Source organism: Phaseolus vulgaris, chromosome 2 (genome assembly GCF_051622355.1).
Source record: "Phaseolus vulgaris cultivar YP4 chromosome 2, ASM5162235v1, whole genome shotgun sequence".
NCBI lineage: Eukaryota > Viridiplantae > Streptophyta > Magnoliopsida > Fabales > Fabaceae > Phaseolus > Phaseolus vulgaris.
The window spans coordinates 11,506,983-11,526,827 of record NC_143499.1 but is presented as its reverse complement, the minus strand read 5'-3'; the positions used below and the strand labels follow the sequence as shown (position 1 = coordinate 11,526,827).

The 19,845-nt window shown below is 35.6% G+C and overlaps 1 protein-coding gene across 3 annotated transcripts; it reads right to left on the bottom strand.

The window, feature by feature from the left end:
* On the bottom strand, positions 1-2,822 carry LOC137810643 (WAT1-related protein At3g28100). Of its 3 annotated transcripts, XM_068612028.2 has the most exons (8): positions 2,587-2,693; positions 2,206-2,488; positions 2,023-2,085; positions 1,699-1,812; positions 979-1,213; positions 678-836; positions 331-482; positions 1-228 (listed from the first exon to the last, which is right to left on the bottom strand). In XM_068612028.2, exons 2-8 carry the CDS (start codon positions 2,397-2,399, stop codon positions 84-86), a joined length of 1,062 nt encoding a protein of 353 aa, XP_068468129.1. In that variant the 5' UTR covers positions 2,400-2,488; positions 2,587-2,693; the 3' UTR covers positions 1-83. The 3 variants fall into 3 exon arrangements, with proteins under 3 accessions (XP_068468129.1, XP_068468128.1, XP_090154395.1); XM_068612027.1 differs by having other exon boundaries at positions 2,206-2,822; XM_090298269.1 differs by lacking the exon at positions 2,587-2,693 and having other exon boundaries at positions 2,023-2,488.
* Between the last annotated feature and the right edge of the window lie 17,023 nt (positions 2,823-19,845).

Sequence of the window (19,845 nt, the reverse complement as noted above, 5' to 3'; positions counted from 1 at the left end):
AAAAAATTGCATTCTCATATTATTCTCTTAGTATTCTCATAGTATAAAAGCGATTACATTCTTCTCCACGTCAAATATTCAACCTACCTGTTCCTATTTTGCAATAAAGGAACATTATGGCATGATGACTCCAAGTTCTCAACCCCTTTCGCAATCTCATTCTCCTCTCTTGATTTCCCCCACAATACACCATAAAACCCTACCACGATTATAACCGCACCAATCAAACTGCAAAAAGTTCATCACAAATTTTTATCACCAATCAAATGCTAAACTTTGACATCCATTTAAATGAGTATTTTTCTCTAATCTTTAGCATTCAAATTTTACCTTCCAAGACTGAAATCATCTGCAAGAAAGATTGCACCCATGAAAACGGTGAAAATGATTCCCACAGGTTTGAACATAGCACAAAACAGAGGACCTGCTTTAAGGACGCACCATGTGCATAGCAGGTAACGTATCACTGTTGCAACTATTGCCTATTAACAATCACCATTAAGGTTAGGAACCACAACCACCAAATACTAAACATACCTTTAAAATTTTTGTAATAAATATTTCTCATACCAATCATAATTTTTATTTCTTGATCATTCATAAAATTTAAAATAAAAAATACAAACTTAAATGTTTTTCAGTGTTTCATTTTAATCTGGTTGGTTTTCATTTGCCACCTGATATAGAATGCCAATCAACCCTATGTCGAAGTTGAGCTTCCATTCAGTTGGATCCCTAACAGCAATTAAGGCAAATACTCCACACAGCATGGTTGAAGATAAGAGTTGGAAGAATACAATCACTGTTACAGCAGGGTATTTCTTTGATACCGAAGACTGAAATTTAGCACCAAAAAGGAAAAATAATAAATCAAACTGGTCTCATAAATTACTCACAATCTAGAATGTGAGCATAGAAAAATGAGTCAAGCCATTTATGTTCATGGTTAAGAGTGTTTGATTAAAAGGGAAAAGCAACCTGATATATGTACCACATGGAAGTAAAGAGTGAATCTGCAACACAAAATATCCCTCCCAAGATCCAATTTAGCTGTGGCGAAACTTTAAGTATGTGGCTAGAAAAGTTGGACCAATATGCCTTAAAGATAAGTGGACCCTTGTAAAGTATCACAACAAGTGCTCCTGTAACTGATACTATTGTCCCTAACACTTTAGCTTGGCTGCTTGAGTTCCTCCAATGTACTTCTTCCATCCTGAACCATTCAATTTAGATAGTACAAGTTTACAGTACTGCAATCACAAGTTTAGCAGATATCTGTTTAACTTTCTTCAGAATTGCAATTACAGCTACCATTTGTAGTCTTTAATATCTTTTCAATCATGATTACAGCCACATTAGCTACCATTCCCGCAATAGTCTACAATTTCTCTAATTGAAATTCAGTCACAACAGCAATTTAAAACAACAACAAAGTCTTATCTACTACATTGATCATATCAGGTCACTGATTATAGCTCAAAATCAAAACTAAAATATTATCTGTCATGCTGCTTTTCCATGTATGAAGATATATTTGTTGAATATATCATATTGACTAAATACATAATAAAATTATACTATAAAGCCGGTTTTAAAGACTTGGGTTAGTGACCAAACTCTAAAATCTTGTAGAAACAAGCATCCTAATGTTTACAAGTTGAGTAGAACCAAGTCACAATTATAGCAGCAAAAAACTACCTGAAAATGAGAGCAAGTACAAAAGTGATAGCTGGAACGAGATTAAGAAGGGCTGATGCAAGTGTAGGCGAGCTCAGTTCTATTCCAACATAAGCCGTTATAGTTCCTGAACTCCTGCACAGTAAAATACTAAATATTTCTCATTTCTGAGATGAAGGAACACATGAATGAATGAATATAATAAAAGAAAAGTTGACATTAGAATCTGACAAATACAAAAAGCAAGGCATCCTAATTTAAAAGACGAGGAAAATACAAAAATATGATAATTAACTGGTGAGTGCATATAGAAGCAAGGTAGTAGTTAGAAAAAGAAACACTAACCCAAAGAATGCAAGCAAAAAGAAGCTGCAAAGTGCAGAGAAGGTGAGAGGAGGACGTTCTGACCTACTCAATGAAAAGGGTAAAGATAAGGAAGGTGGAGTGAGAATTATACAAAAGAAATTTGTGTTAAACTTTGAAACAAAGGTGTATAATATGTTTGCTTCCATGTAAGAAAAAGAGAACCTGTGGAGAAACAAGGCAAAGGGAAGAAGCAAGATTGTGGAGAGTGCAAAAGTGTAAACAACCATGACATATTTGTTGATATCATCAATCATGGCAACTTTGATTACCACCATGCTGCCACTTTGAGTTAGCATAGCCACCATCATTCCCACAAATGGCAGTAATTTGCCTGTTCCGTTCACCAATCTTGTCATTTCTTTCTCAGTCACTCCCACCTTCTCTGTCTCAGATCATATCTTCTTTCTTATTGTCACTTTATATAACATCAATATTTGTTTATCTTCTATGAAACCAGAGCATAAAATTAGAAATGATAAAGTTTTTCTCAAAATAAATAATATACTCACATCTTTAGTACTTAATCTCAAAATAAGTACTAACCAACGTCTTGGTGATACAATTGGGTTGTTCCTTTCTAAACAAAGTTTTGAATTTAATATAATCATATTTTGCTTTCTTTATGTTTCCTATCATCTATACAAAAATAATGTGATTCTTTATATCAATTTTGATACTTAAAGGGCAAATAACAACTTCTTAACTGTTGCAGCCGTTTTCGCATCCTTCCCCTTGCATCTTGGAAGCAAAGGTTTACTAATCAGGTTCTAGACATTAGTGCAAAGTCAGTTTACAGTCACCTTTAAACGTGCTCCATTTTCTTGAAAGAAGACACTCCAAGCATTGGGTGGTCCAGTTTTCAGTGGACCCACTGTCTAATTTTGTTGCCACAAAAATATGATTTGATGTGCATTAAACTAAAGGAAAAGGAGTGATGATAGGGTTTTCTTCAAGATATCGACAAGTCTTTCATAATTATGTCTTATACGTACAAATACTAACACACTTATTACTTACCATAAAATGAAATCATTGGACTACTATTTTATGGAGAGTGGAAAAATGCTTAACATTTTTATGGAAAAAAGTATGGGAAAGCAACAGGATTTAACGTGGTTTGGTTGCCAACTGCAATTTATATCCACACGGACAACTATTAACACAGAATTTAACGTGGTTCGGTTGTCAACTGCAACCTACATCCACATAGGCAACTATTAAGTTTTCATTCTGTCATATTGCATACCAATTACTACCAATTACAAGTATAATGATCTCTTTAAATAGAAATTATAAAGGAAACACAATGATTTCATACCCAATTGGTCTTGGTTTCATACCCAATCATATCCAACACCTTTTGCCTCATTTATTTATATATATTAACTTCCCATTTGATTTTATAATGCTTTCTGCTTATTACCATTTACTAATATAACACTATAGTTGGTTACAATCTTAATAATAACTTTACACATTAGGTTATGAAATCAAAGCTTAACAACTTTTAATTACTAATGATTGTTTTCAATTAAGTATCTGGTAAAACAAATTGTTCTACAGCATTCAAAATATTTTTTTTGTTTCTTCTGATAATGAAATAGCATGACGATTATTTCTATTTTTTCATTTCCAACTTCTTGATTAATATATTTCTTTTCTTTTTCAATCTTGTCCGACTTGATTATTGATGAGCTAGAGACATAACGATGAAAATAAAACCATGTCAAACAAAACCGACGATATAATATTTAGATAAAAAAAATATTTTAGACACTTAATAAAATAATTTTTTTAATAAAAACTTAATTAAAAGTATCCACTAATTTTATAAGATAATTAAATTTTAAACAAATTTAGATTTGAAATTGGTTTAGTATTCTGTTATTTGATAAATGCATGTCACCATTTTTAAACGATGATGTTTGGTTTAATGATAGATTCCTTGTACAAAAGATATGTAGGGTCATCCATGATGTTTTGTCCCTCTCATCGTGGCATTTCCTTTAATTAAAAAAATACTTTTTGTTGTTAGTGCTGTTTTCTAAAATATAATTCGTTTGAGAAAAAGGGTCATATATATATTTTTTTCAAACATTTTATCACTATAAAAAAAATATTTTTAACGGGTTATATTTGATATTACTGGCGGTTTTAATCCCGTTAAGTGCATTACCCACGGTTTGTTTTTCCTCTGAAAGATCCAGTCTCGCTAACTGATTACCGGCATTACCGACGGTTTGAAACTCCCGCTATTCCTAGCGGTTTGAGAACCCCTATTATTCCCAACGGTTTGAGAACTCCTGCTATTTCCGGCGGTTTGAGAACCTCCGCTATTCCCAGCGGTTTGAGAACCCTTGCTATTTTCGACAGTTTGAAAACCCCGCTATTTCTAGCAGTTTGAGAACCACCGCTATTTCCGATGGTTTGAAAACCTCCGTTACTTTTAGGAAATGAATATATAAAAAAGTAGGTGACAGATAGTAAAATGGTAAACCAAAATAGTCCAACAATTTTCTTCTAAGCCATGTTGTTAAATAAACTTGTTATGTACACTTAGATAATATCATTGTAATAAGGAAACTCTAATACTTATCCTATTATTTAGATAATATTTACTAAAATATAGAGATTATTTAATGGGCTAATTTAAATGTAAAATCTGATTTTGATTAACAGTTTCAAATTTCAAAAGATTAACAATTTCAAATTTTTGATTTTACCTAACAAGAGACACTACTATTTGATGTCCACAATTTATTTAATTATGTAAGAAGCTAGAAAGAGGTAAGTGTAATAGAAATCACAATGCTCGAGTTTTACTATGAAGTTTGTGTACTAATTTTGTTGTACTTCGAAAAGTGGAATGAATTTTCTATCGTTTAAAAAAAAAGGAAAAGACAAATCAGCACTAAAAATATAAAGTTACAGTTTTTCTCTTCCTTGTTAACCTTATTTGTGTACCATACAAACAAAATAGTGCCCACAAATAATTAAAACCTAAGAAATCTCAGAAAATTAATAATAAAACAGCTCCTACTAAATAACATTCTTCGACTATGATTCTTGATGTTGATCATTTGTTTCATCATTAAGAACACTTCCTTAATCGGATGCCTAACATATAAAAATAGTTATAATAAGTAACATTCTAATTATAATATAAAATATATATTAATTTAATAAAGATTACCGGTGATGCATGAAACATATAAAATCATGAGACAACTCTCTTGAATAGTTTTGTATAGAAAAAGTCATCATTGCCTTCATTTCATTGACTTGTGATGTCAATATAGAAATCTAGTTTGAAACACAAAATAAATAAAATTAATCACTTGCCATAAGAATAGTATTGTCAAATCAAATCGCTCAACACCATAGTAAAAATTAAAATATAATAATATACAATTGAGAAAAAGAAAAGTAAATAACTGATTAATAAAGAGAAATATATACAGATTAGCAACAAAAACAAAGGAAAACAACATGATGTTACTATGATTAGACTCAATAGCTACAAACTGGTTCTCGGATTGGAATATGCAAATTAGGAATGATATATTCAGAGAAGAAGTTAATAAACTAATTGTTTTAGAAAAAAAATAACTCCAACAAAATATTAAGTTTTATTATAAATAAATGATTCCTTGCTAAATTTCAGTCTTTTTTTTTTTCCACTACTAAAACACTATTTCATCATTAAGGCCAATATCCAAAATCACCACTTTCTAAAAATATAGAACTTACCAATAACACCACATATGTCACACCATAACATCACACTATAAGATATATGTTCTAAAAAAAATATTAATTAATAAGATACATGCTATAAAAGAAAAATGTTTTAGAAGCCATATATCAGCAGCTGAAAATCTGATTCACCAAAAACATATAGTTCATAGCAAACTAAAGTTCAGTGATGATGACACCATAGAAAAGAATAAGGCAAGAGTAGTCACTAGAAATACTCATCACAAACAACCTAAAATCACCAACCTAGAAATACTCACCAATATTACATTATTCAAATTATAAACTTACAATGTTCAATGTACAAAATTCAAAATATTAGCATACAATATTCATATCATAAAATACATTAATAATTAAAATATCTTAATAAATGAATCTTTTAGTACACAAAATTATTACCGTTTAAATATCTATTTCCTTTATCATAATTACGGTTTTTATTTTTCATTTTTAGTATGAGTGTATGACTTTAAAGTATTCTGATACAGAATCTTTTTTTTTATAAATTATTTTTTACCAAAAGTTCTAAATTATTTTCTAATTAATGTTACTCTTTGGTAAATATTTTCTAATTAATGTTACTCTTTGGTAATTATATCTTTTAATTTTTAGTTCATTCTTACTCAACAAGATAAGCACAAGTGTGGCTAAGCCACTCTCCAACTTTATTGCAACTAATAACTCTTTAAAGTAATTTAAAAAAAAGAAAGGAATGAACTTAGTGGCACCTTCAAATATTCCTTGTTCAGACCCAACTAGAACAAAGACGAGATCCATAAACCTTTTCCTACAAAATCATCTTATTTCTTCATATAAAGACTCCTAATACGACAATGCTATATATTTTTCTATGACCAGTAGAGATTCATCACAGAAATGCCTTTAAGTTCAGTTAAATGAAAACATATTTACTTAATTGAAAACATATTTACCAGTGAGCATCCAAAAAGTTTAAGCAACCTCACTGTGAAGCAACTATCTACAATCAAACCCAACTCATTGTCTGTCAACTTTCTGCACCAAGACAGATCTAGAGTATGCAAATTTTTTGAATGACTAGGAAGTGATAAGTGTTAGAATATATAGCTTTAAACTAGAGGGGGTGAATTGTTTAAAGAGAGTTTTCGCAAACTTTTAAGCCTTGAATGAAATTACTTCGAGAATACCTTGATTGAGAAATTAGTTTTTCAAAACACAAAGCTAAAAGCACAGCACCAGTAAAACAATCGGTTGTTTCGCAGAAACAATCGGTTGTTTATACCAGTAAACAAATATCAAAACTGAATTTAAAGAGTTAGGGATAGAGAGAATGCACACAAATGTTTATACTAGTTCACTCTAAATCCAGAGCTACATCCAGTCTTCTCAGAAACCACAGAGGAATTCCACTAAGCAATCAAACCTAGATCACTTATACCACAACCAAGAAAGTGACCTTGATCTCCTCAAGACACACATTTCTCTTGGTCAACACACCAACACTAAGAATGCTGATCTTGATCCCCTCAAGAACACACAACACTTCTCAGCAAACACACAGAAGAAACTTGTTCAACAGAATTCAAGGATTACACTTGTTACAGAAGCAAATCTGAAATCAATACAAGCAGAAATTCTATCTCACACTCTTTGATCAATCTCAATCTCTAAGCAATCTCAATTCTTTGAAAATCAGAAAACTTGTGCTAAAAAAAAATTATTACTCAAATCTGTTTTTTCTGAATATATTCAAAGATATTGTTTGTTATCAAATCTTAACAAACTTATTCATTGCATTTACAAGATTGGTGAAAGCATTAAAGACTGGAGCGCAAACAATTAAAACATTTAAAGCTTAGTCAAAGCTAAAACAGTTTTTCTGTTATGGTACCAAAACAAACAATCGGTTGTTTCCTCGAATCAATAGGTTGTTTTGGTTTTAACAGTTCAACCATTTGAAAAACATTTTTCAATCTTTTCTAAAAACATCTAAGTATAAAACAATCGGTTGTTTCGACAAAACAATCGGTTGTTTTCACTTAGTTTGAAAAAAACTTTTCTTTTAAAAGTTGAGAACGCCTATGCTTTGGATTCAATCTAGAGTGGATTACAAAACACAAACTACCCCAGATCCTAACTAAGATAACTCAGCAACAACAAGCACAGCCAAGCCTTCAACATCCTTCAAAGGGTTTGGATTCTTCAAAGCTTTGAACACCACTTGGTTCAACAATCTCCCCCTATTTGATGAAGACAAATCCTGGTGCTTGTGTTTGATCTGATTGAATCTGAAGCAGTACTTGCAAAACTAGCATATATACAGTCTAATGCTTCTTACAGAAGCAGGTTAGATTTTCACACAATTAAAGTATAAAACCTGAAAAACAATCGGTTGTTTACTCAAAACAATCGGTTGTTTCTATCAGCAGCAGCAGAAAACAGTTTTATATCAAAGATTTTAACAAGTTACACAGTGTCAGATAAAGATATACAAGAACCAATTAATTCTCCCCCTATTTGTCTTCACAAATAGACTTTAGCATGTTTCAAAACATATTTAGGAGAGATTATTAAGATCAAGGATACCTAACTCATTTCTTAAGAAGAAAAACCTCTCTTTTGGTAAAGGTTTCGTGAAGATGTCAGCTAACTGCAGTTTGGTCTGCACAAACTTCATTTCACAGTTCCCATTGTTTACATGATCCCCGATGAAATGATGCCTTATCTCAATATGTTTGGTCCTTGAGTACTGAATCTGATTTTTGGTAAGATTGATAACACTTGTGTTATCACACATCAAAGGAACCTTGCTGATTTGTAATCCAAAGTCTGCAAGTTGTTGTTTGAGCCACAGAATCTGTGCACAACAGCTTCCAGCAGCAATATACTCAGCCTCAGCAGTAGAGAGAGCAACACATGCTTGCTTCTTGCTATGCCATGAGATTAGGCTTGAGCCAAGAAGGTGGCAAGTACCACTTGTGCTCTTTCTATCTAGCTTGCAACCTGCAAAGTCAGAATCTGAATAACCAATTAAATGAATTAGAGAGTGAGAAGGATACCATAACCCAACAAATGATGTTCCTTTGAGATATTTCAGAATTCTTTTTGCAGCTTTGAAGTGTGACTCTTTAGGATTTGCTTGATATCTTGCACATAGACACACCGCAAACATGATGTCCGGTCTACTAGCTGTTAGATAAAGCAAAGAGCCAATCAATCCTCTGTATTTTGTTTGATCTACATTCTTTCCAGCAGCATCAACATCCATGTCACAACTTGATGGCATTCGAGTGTTTGCTTCTTTGCAACTCTCCATTTCAAATTTCTTGAGAATCTGCTTGCAATACTTTGATTGACATAGAAAGATTCCATCCTTTGTTTGCTTAACATGCAATCCAAGAAAGAAAGACAGTTCTCCCATCATAGCCATTTCAAACTCACCTTTCATTGCAACCACAAATTCTTCACACAAACCATCTTGTGTAGCACCAAAGATGATGTCATCAACATAGATTTGCACAAGAATTATTTATGCATTTGACTTTTTGATGAAGAGAGTCTTGTCTACCATTCCCCTTTCATAACCATGAGATAGCAGAAAGTTGCTAAGCCATCTTGGAGCTTGCTTCAGTCCATACAAAACTTTCTTCAACTTGAAGACATGGTTGGGATACTTATGATCTTCAAAGCCCGGTGGTTGATCTACATAAATTTCCTCATTGATGTAGCCATTTAAGAAGGCACTCTTGACATTCATTTGGAAGAGTTTGAAACCACTCATACAAGCAAATGCCAACAGCAGTCTTATAGCCTCCAATCTAGCAACAGGAGCAAAGGTTTCAGCATAATCTACGCCCTCCTCTTGATTGTAGCCCTTGGCAACTAGCCTTGCTTTGTTCCTTGTGATCACACCATCTTCATCTAACTTTTTCCTGAAAACCCACTTCGAACCAATAATATTCATTTCATCTGTTCTAGGGACAAGAAACCATACCTCATTCCTTGCAAACTGATTCAACTCTTCATGCATAGCTTCAACCCATTTCTCATCCTTGAGAGCTTCCTCAATTGACTTTGGTTCAATTTGAGAGACAAAAGTTGTGTGCCTGCAGAAATTAGAGATGGAGCTACGTGTGGAGACACCTTCCTTTATCTGCCCTATGATATTTTCCACTAACAGATCTCTGGGAATCCTCCACTCTCTGGGCAACTCACTTTGTTGCAGAATTTCAATCGGTTGTTTCTACAAATTAATCGGTTGTTTTTCTGCACAGATTTCCAACTTCTCCAAACTGATGCTCTGTTCATCCTCTTCAGCTCTGGTCTTCGGGATTTGGATGTTTTTGTGATCTACCTCATCAAAGACAACGTGAATTGATTCTTCTACAGTCATCAACCTCTTATTGTAGATTCTATATGCATGACTTGTGAGAGAATACCCTATGAAGATGCCAAGATCCGCTTTCTCGTCAAACTTTCCCAAGTTTTCTTTTCCATTGTTGAGAACGAAGCAACTGCAGCCAAACACTCTGAGATGGTTGATGTTAGGCTTCCTTCCATTGAAGAGTTCATATGGAGTTTTCTTCAAAATGGGCCTAATAAGCACTCTATTCATCACATAACAAGAAGTGCTCATTGCATCCGCCCAAAAGTACTTAGGAAGAGATGATTCACTAAGCATTGTCCTTGCTAGCTCTTCAAGAGACCTATTCTTCCTCTCTACCACACCATTCTGCTGTGGAGTTCTTGGAGCTGAGAAGTTGTGCAGAATCCCCATCTTCTCACAGAATTTGCTGAACTTCTCATTTTGGAATTCTCCTCCATGATCACTTCTAATAGAGCCTATGCTGCAGTTATTTGTATTTTGCAGCCTTCTTGCTAGCTTCTTGAATGCAGAAAAGGCATCACTCTTTGATTCCAAGAAAAGAGTCCAAGTGTACCTAGAAAAATCATCAACAATAACAAGAGCATAATAATTTCCACCAAGACTCATAGTTCTTGAGGGTCCAAAGAGATCCATCTGAAGAAGTTCAAGAGCTTTTAAAGAAGAAACAACGTTTTTGATTTTGAAAGAACTTTTCACTTGTTTCCCTTTTTGGCATGCTTCACAAATGTGATCCCTCTCAAACTTGAGCTTTGGTAGCCCAATCACAAGATCCCTTGAAATTAACTTGTTCAAGTGATTCATGTGAATATGAACAATTCTTCTATGCCAAAGCCAAGATTCATCTTGCTTGGATAGAAGACATCCAATTGAACATGGTGAAGAGATATCTAGAAGATACACATTATTGACTCTCTTACCTACCAACATTACCTCTTTGGTGTTGGGTAGACAGATTTCACATGTGTTTGACTTGAACATCACTTGATATCCCTTGTCACATAGTTGGCTAATGCTCAGCAGATTATGCTTTAGGCCTTCTACATAAAGTACATCGTGGATGACCAAGATGTCTTTGTCTCCTATGGATCCTCTCCCAATAATCCTTCCTTTATTGTTGTCCTCATAGGTGACATGTCCTTCTTGCTTAAAGGAGATGCTCAGGAACTTTGATCTATCTCCTGTCATGTGCTTGGAACATCCACTGTCCAAGTACAATTGTTGCTTGCTCTCCTCCAAGATTTCCTACAAAGAAAATTTTCAAGTACAAAGAAAATTGATGAATGTAAACCAAATGGACCCACATTCATAAGCATGTAACATTCGGTTGTTTCGATGGTCCAATCGATTGTTTTTCTGCCATTTTCGAAAATAATTTTGAAAATCTATCTTGCTTGTTTTGTGGATTAAAGCCTAATCCAGCTTTTCCAAAAACACAGTTTTGAGATGCTAATACACTCTCAAAGTTGGATTGACCTTTAGAAAGCTTATCCACAGTTTTCACAAGATAGTTAACCTTATTTTCAAGATTTTCGCAATTTTAACAAACACGAGTATTGCACTTGCAAGAGGAGTTTCTGTAAATGATTTCAAGGTTTTCAAACTCTGTTTTTGAATTTTCTAATTTCTCTTCCAGTGATCTTACTCTGTTTTAAAGCCAGCTATTCTTTTCTTTTAACCGATTGTTCAAGAGGGCCAATCGGTTGGCTTCTTCATGCGTTTCTTGAAAGGCTTGAAGTAATTGACCATAATTTTCAGAGTTTGATGAACTTACACTACTTGAGTCATCCTCCTTTCTGGACATGAAGTAAAGGTTGAGGCTCTTCTTATTTTGCCTTCTTTTCCTTCTTGCTTGACTCTTTGTCATTGCCTCCTTTGGTTCATTGTTTCCATGAGCAACCTTGAGTGTGTCCCACATATCTTTAGCAGTTTTGCATTTTGATAACCTGAAAAACTCATTAGTATCTAGTGCAGAAGCTATTATGTTTTGAGTAGTACAATCAAGCTTGGCCATTTTACATTCATCATTGGTCCATTGAGACCAAGGTTTTGCAATTAAAGAACCATTCTTTTTAAACTTTGGAATGTAAGGACCATTCTCAATTGAATTCCAAACTCCTTGATCAATAAATTCCACAAAGATTTTCATTCTGGCTTCCCAATACTTGTAATTCAATCCACAGAATAAAAGTGGTTTGTAGATTGAAGCACCTTCCTCAAAAGATTGTTTTCCAGCCATAGAAAAAAGATTTTTGGATAAACTTGAATAACTTTCAAGAACCAAGCTCTTGATGCCAATTGTTAGAATATATGGCTTTAATCTAGAGGGGGTGAATTGTTTAAAGAGATTTTTTCGCAAACTTTTAAGCCTTGAATGAAATTACTTCGAGAATACCTTGATTGAGAAATTAGTTTTTCAAAACACAAAGCTAAAAGCACAACACCAGTAAAACAATCGGTTGTTTCGCAGAAACAATCGGTTGTTTATACCAGTAAACAAATATCAAAACTGAATTTAAAGAGTTAGGGATAGAGAGAATGCACACAGATGTTTATATTGGTTCACTCTAAACCCAGAGCTACATTTAGTCTTCTGAGAAACCACTGAGGAATTCCACTAAGCAATCAAACCCAGATCACTTACACCACAACCAAGAAAGTGACATTGATCCCCTCAAGACACACACTTCTCTTGGCCAACACACCAACACAAAGAATGCTGATCTTGATCCCCTCAAGAACACACAACACTTCTCAACAAACACAAAGAAGAAACTTGTTCAACAAAATTCAAGGATTACACTTGTTACAGAAGAAAATATGAAATCAATACAAGCAGAAATCCTATCTCACACTCTTTGATCAATCTCAATCTCTAAGCAATCTCAATTCTTTGAAAATCAGAAAACTTGTGCTAAAAAAAATTATTACTCAAATCTGTTTTTTCTGAATATATTCAAAGATATTGTTTGTTATCAAATCTTAACAAACTTATTCATTGCATTTTAAAGATTGGTCAAAGCATTAAAGACTGGAGCGCAAACATTTAAAGCTTAGTCAAAGCTAAAATAGTTTTTCTGTTATGGTACCAAAACAAACAATCGGTTGTTTCCTCGAATCAATAGGTTGCTTTGGTTTTAACAGTTCAACCATTTGAAAAACAATTTTCAATCTTTTCTAAAAACATCTAAGTATAAAACATTCGGTTGTTTCGACAAAACAATCGGTTGTTTTTCACTTAGTTTGAAAAACACTTTTCTTTTAAAAGATTGAGAATGCCTATGCTTTGGATTCAATTTAAAGTGGATTACAAAACACAAACTACCCCAGATCTTAACTAAGACAGCTCAACAATAGCAAGCACAACCAAGCGTTCAACATCCTTCAAAGGGTTTGGATTCTTCAAAGCTTTGAACACCACTTGGTTCAACAATAAGGTTGTATGGTGCCCAACCTGAATTAAACCAAATGTGTCACGCAATCAGAAAATAAAACATTATAAATAAGATTTTGTTCTTCAACACAGCTAAAATGCTAATTGAAAACCAAATATAATAGACATTAACAACGACCTTAATTCATTAAGTAATATTGAAGAGTCAGTTGATTACACGTTGTCTTCCTCCAATTGGGAGAGATTGTTTCATATTATGCCATAAACCAGAAATATTGTACCGTCTCGTCCCCGGACGTTGACCAAAGTCAAAGTCAACGTATGGTGGGACCCCTAGAGGGGTCCAAGGAAGAAAGTCAACAGATTGACCACTTGAGGCATCGCCAAGTTAAGGCATCGCCAATGGGAGGCGTCGCCTAAGAAAGGCGTCTCCAGGTTGAGGCATCGCCAAGACAAGGCATCGCCGAGCTAAGACATCACAAGGAAGGTTCGGGCCTCGATAATTTAGAGCAGTAACAAAGAGAAGAGAAATGTGGCTTCAAGGCCATAGTTCTAGTACTAGTAGGGAGTAACCTGACTCGTGAAGTACCCACGCCACCTCAAGGGGATCCCCGGGATAGATACGACCCATGAAAGGGTCATGCCCAGGGGTGAACCAGGTACGTGGTGCGAGAGGAAGGTAGGTACACTCCCAGGGCGAATAACTAGGGGTGGGGGGCATGAGTTGACACCCAGAAAGTCACCCCACGCGCCAGATGCACTTCAAGAAAAAAGGACTCATACAATGGAATAACCCTAAGCTAGGTTACGGCGCTGCGAGGCCCTCTGCGTAGAATAACGATCAAGTCAAAAGAACACGTGGCAATGAGCACGTGTTCATCAATGTTTTAGTGAAAGTTTGCCAAGGTACGCGTTAATTCAGTTAAGATTCGAACGTTCCAAGGGATATTTTATACGCTTTCAATGCGCTTTAACGCGTTTTAAATGCAAGAGGTGTATAAAACGGGGCCTTGGGAAGTTTGAAAGGGGGATCCGAGTTTTGACCTAATTCACACAGAGTCACAAAAACCCTAGTTGTTTCGCTGTGCACACACTGTGTGCACAAAACAATTAGGGCAACCCAGTAGTAGTTACAGAGTTGTTTTCGACCACCTTCAGAGCATCCAGTCACGATGTTCGATACGGGAGTGCAAACGGCCGCGATGGCGCCCCTTTGTTCACTTCTTTTCAGGTACTCACAGACGGAGCAGAACGAAGGTGCCCTAGCTCGTGAGGACAAGCCACGCACAAAGACGACCCTGGTCAACCGGCAAGAACAAATATAATAGGCACGATCATTTCACGTGAAGGAACTTTCATATTTTGTTTAAATAATATCATATAAACCGTTAGTTATAAAATTAATTTTTGAAGACAATAATTTGAAGTATCCATTGCATGTTGAAGTGTTTGCTTGTGTAAAATTGTGACCAATCAAATAATAGACGTAGTTGCATTCTGAACACATAACAGCCTAACTTTTTAAGGTTAAACTGATAATAATAATAATAATGTAATTAATCATTTTACGGGCACATAGAAGCTTTTCATCATGTCACTGATTCAGGGGGTCCGGTTATTAAAGTGTGTAAGATATGAGCCAATCGAGGGAAAGTCAAGGAAATATAGCAATGCACCTTCTTAACATTATTAAGTGCAAGTTCTTTTAAGGACTCTCCCTCCAACAATCTCCAAAAATGCAGCAATTGCTTCATCATTAGTGGAGAAAAAAACGTGTTAAATTTATTCACCGACAAGAATTAACAAGAGATCTTTTTATCAACATCCTAGTAACACCAATTGTATCATATGCAAAAATGGTGATAATAACAGATGCTTCAATGTATGGAGTACTCGACAGCTATTTGTAATATATCCCATGGATAAATCCGTCAAGTTGTCCAAATACATAAGATCGAGTGCACACAACCCAGGACAGTGCTCAGCAATGACTTTTATTGATGCATTGGTTAATTTTCTACACATTAAGAAAGATAATAACAAGAGAGTGAAAAATAATATTTGGTAACGAAAGATAACAAGGAGATCAGAATTTGAGATTTCCTAGCAAACATAATTCCAAGTTAGAAAGAACTAACAAATTTATAAATAATGGTTATCATTCGAAAACGTAGATGTGGAATCCTCTATTCCCTTAGGCGCAGCAGAAGACGACGACCTTTCGTCTGTGGTCTCCTCCGAGGTGAATCGAGCATAGTGAGTAGCGCTTTCCTTCGCTATCTGTCGAAAACGTTCCATGTTCCGAATCCTCAAATTGTATTATTTAGAAATTTGTCCTTACTTTTATAATTGATTCGAATGTAGCTGCTCTTCTTAATTAACTTTGCGTATGACCCATTTAAGCATTTATCTTCTCTCTTCTTGTCATTAAATTAATGCTTATTTTAGCCAATTATTTTGTATTATCAAAATTTATTAAGATGAAGAAAAAAACTATTATTATTAATGTTCCTGATGGGGAGATGAGACTTAGAGAACTATTGAAGTCTTCGTCTTCCTCCTTCGGTCAGGCAGGTTGCTAGGGCTTCGCTGGGATCCTTCTCGCCTTCGGCTCTCGGTCTCGGGTGAATACCAAATGGGGGAGGTACCTGCAGAATGCACTCCGACGCTCAAGTCAGTAAAGCGGGTGATTGACACTCGGGTAGGTGCACAGTAATAAATGATGTACCTTGTTCCTTGAAATGTGTGCTATTTATATTATTTTAATAGGCTTACCTCATTAGGTCTGATTAGTGGAATGGATCACACTTAGGGTTGCATTACCTAATTCTTAATGATAGTTTAGCTTCACTGACCTTGGTTTGAGCGTTAATGGTTATAATGTGTCGGTCGGCCAGCCAGCCCGCATGTGCCTCGGTCAAGGAGACCGAGCCACGACAAGATGTTAGTCGGCCATACGGTACAACTAATATTTGGAAAAAATTTATAACTGTCCTATTTAACTTTTGAATATTGTTTCTATTAGGAGGTGAGACCTATAGAACTATTGAAAAGCTTTATCTTCTTCCTTCCTGTCGGGCTGTTGATCTATGCTTAAACTTCCTTTTCTTCACTTCTTGCTACTCCTTTCGATCTCGACTGCCCGATCACTCGGTCTTCTATAGAATACTGAATGGGAGAGCACCTGTAAAAGGCACTTCGACGCCCAAGTCAGCAAAAAGGGTTCGATATTCGGTTGTCAGAGCACAGTAATAAATGACATACTTGCTTCTTGGAATGTGCACTATTTATATTATTTTAATGAGCCTACCTTGTTGGGCCAGATTAGTGAGGTGGATTGTGGTTAGAGGTGTATTACCTAGTTCTTAATGATGGCTTAGCTTCACAAACCTTGATTGAGCGTAATTGGACCGAAGGTGTTTGTCGGCCCACACGGATGTGGGACGTTCGGTCGACCCGGTTGTGGGAGTCGAGACATGGTATTGACCGTTCGGCCCATACCCGTACACTTGCCCCCCAAGCTCGAGGATAACTTGGTCCAAAGAGTCTTGAATGTTTGGTATCGATCGGGCTTCTGAGTTTTATTGACTGTTGGAATTCCCAATGCCTGATGTGACCTCAAGCAGCACCTGCACACATGATGTGACCCACATTGGGCGTAAAGCGTTGGGAACCGTTGGATTTGGAAGATCTAACGGTTGAGATCGTTGTGACGCTTCGTCTCCCGAGGCCCTTAGAGGGTATAAATAATTATCTCAACAGTGTCGAGATATTGTGTTATCTCTTTGATATTTGCTCTGAGACCTGAGCATTCTCTCATCTTCTTGTTGTGTTTCAGTGTTTCGGCTTTTTATAAGGTTAATTATGTCTTCCTTGTCTCGACCTACTTCTTCCTCTTCAGCTCCCCCTTCTCCTCTTCCCGTGCGTCCCTCTTCTTCTTCATCTTCTGGTTCCTCTACGACCAATTCCTTATTGGTCGGTGCGATTGAAGTATCGCACCCTGTAGAGGTGGTCAGGGGAGACGATCCGACCAATGCTATCGATTGGTCGGGCTCCCCTAAGCAAGTCATCTCTCGAGTGGAGTTTGATTGGGCAGATCCTAAGGTGACTGGGATCGCCTCTGTCTTCTCAACCGAGGAATCTGTCGCCAAGTTTTTGAGAAGGTACCCGGTTTTGAAGGCGGATAATCATTCGAGTTTCTTTAGTGTTGAACCCTGCCTGTCGACCGAGAACATGTGCATGGGTCGGCCTGGCACCGGTCCACCTTTTTTCTATATGTACTCGTGTCTTTTTTCAGACTGGCATGTTTCTCTTCCTTTTGATAGTTTCACGATGGGTGTCCATCGGATTCTCAACGTGGCGCCTACCCAGCTTCACTCGAATACCTGAGTGTCCATTTAGGCCTTTCGCTTGATATATGACGTCCTGCATTTGCACCCTACCCCTTCTTGTTTCCTCAGCTATTATACTTCTCACCCGGCCAACCCTGTTCTATGTCATTCACTGATTGGTCGGTCGGGTAATGTCATTTTCAATTCCTTCGCCACCTCTTATAAAAAAATTCAAAGAAAGTTTTTTAAAATTTGTATTCGGTCGGAGGCAACGTCATACTTCTTTGATGAAACCGGTCGGTCGAGGTTTCCCTTGTATTGGACCAAGAAGCCTCGTGACTTCAAGAAGTTGTTGAAGATGGTTGCTGCCCCTTCAAGATTGTGTTTGATGAAGACTTCTATGTACATTTCATGTGTATTTTGCTTTGCTTTGAGTGTGTCTTAGGTAGTTCTTAGAGGTTGTCTAAGAGTGGGCTTTTTGCTGAGTAACTCACCTCATAACCACTGACCATGTGATAAGAACAAGCATAAGTTTTCTTAAACTGTTTTTCACATGTTTTACAAAAACACGTTTACTGCATAAAAATAAATCTGTTCTTTTCTAAATAAACAGATTCATTTTTACACTGATGCCTTGGCTAAGTCTTGTGAAAATTAGATTTGTGCATCATGTATTTTGACTAAGTCTTCTATCTTTCAAAACTACTGTGTTTCAAACAGTTAAGCTTTTCTGTTTTCGTTTTGAAAAATAAATTTGTTCATCTGTAAATGAATAGATTCTTTTTGTCTCTGGTGCCATGTCAAGCTTAAACGATTTTCAGTTTTATCTCAACACCAGAATGGTTGACTAAGTCTCCTCACTTAACAAATTCTCTAACTGCTTTTGAAAATAAATCTGTTCATTTTATTTTCAATCTGTTCATTTTATAACAGCTTTAACTGTTTTTCAAAATTCTGTTATAAGTTGGTTTTCTATAAAATGAAAACTTGTTTCTGAGTTTAAACATCATTCATACATTTGCAAAAACAAGTTTTGACAACAGAGAGTTAAGAGTTTACAAAGGATTAGCATTTGTTCTTCAAAGATTTCGAAAATCACAAAGTGCTTGTTCTTGGTTTGGTTCCAAAAGCTTGGTGTGAGGTGCTGCTACTGTTCTAGCAATCTTGCCTACTGGTTTGAGGCAGATCTTTGTATCCTCAATCAGGTGTAGTCGTTTCACTTCTCATTTCTTGTAATAGTTTGGTTGAACTCTCTTCTTGATAGGTTTTCTTGAAGAGTGTGTGTGAGCTGAAATAGGTTTTTTCAGCAAGAGTACCTAAGTTCTTGTAGGTTTCAAGAACAGTGGGAATTGTGTTTGTTTGTACTGTGATTTAGAGAAATTCACCTTGGTTTTAGGTGAAGACTGGATGTAGCTCAGTTGAGTGAACCAGTATAACTGCCCTGTGTTCATTCTCTCTCAATCTCTGCAATTAAGGTTCTGCATAATTGTTAAAACAACAAAGAAATAAATTTGTTCAATCAATAATAAATCTGTTCTTTCTGGGCTCAGTTCATACTGTTCTTAATTTCTGAAAAAGTTGTTTGATTCTGATAAGAACATATAAAATTTGTTAAAAGCCACTGGAACAGATTGACTGTGATAGGTTGCTTAAGAAATTGTCAAAGCTATTAATTGAACCTTAAACAATTGCTTAAAATTGAAGCTTGCTGTTCTGTGATTCATTGTTCTTAATTTCTGGAAAACTGTTTGATATCAAGAAGAACACTCACAGTTTGTTAAAAGCCACTGGAACAGGTTGATTGTAAAGGTTACTCAATTAATTAGTATGCTATCAATTGAACCTTAATCACTTGCTTGAAATTGAAGTTTGTTGTTTTGTGTTTCACTGGTTTTCGTTCTAATATCAGTGTGTGTGCATCTGAAAAATCTATCTGCATCATCTTGTGACTAACC

What these genes read in the sequence shown, in the direction of transcription:
- LOC137810643 (XM_090298269.1), bottom strand. Translation starts at nt 2,399, where the DNA reads ATGACAAGATTGGTGAACGGAACAGGCAAATTACTGCCATTTGTGGGA. An exon ending in GTACTTGCTCTCATTTTCAG is followed by an intron (nt 1,214 to 1,698) that starts GTAGTTTTTTGC and finishes TGAATGGTTCAG; the next exon opens with GATGGAAGAAGTACATTGGA. An exon ending in GATGATTTCAGTCTTGGAAG is followed by an intron (nt 229 to 330) that starts GTAAAATTTGAA and finishes AACTTTTTGCAG; the next exon opens with TTTGATTGGTGCGGTTATAA.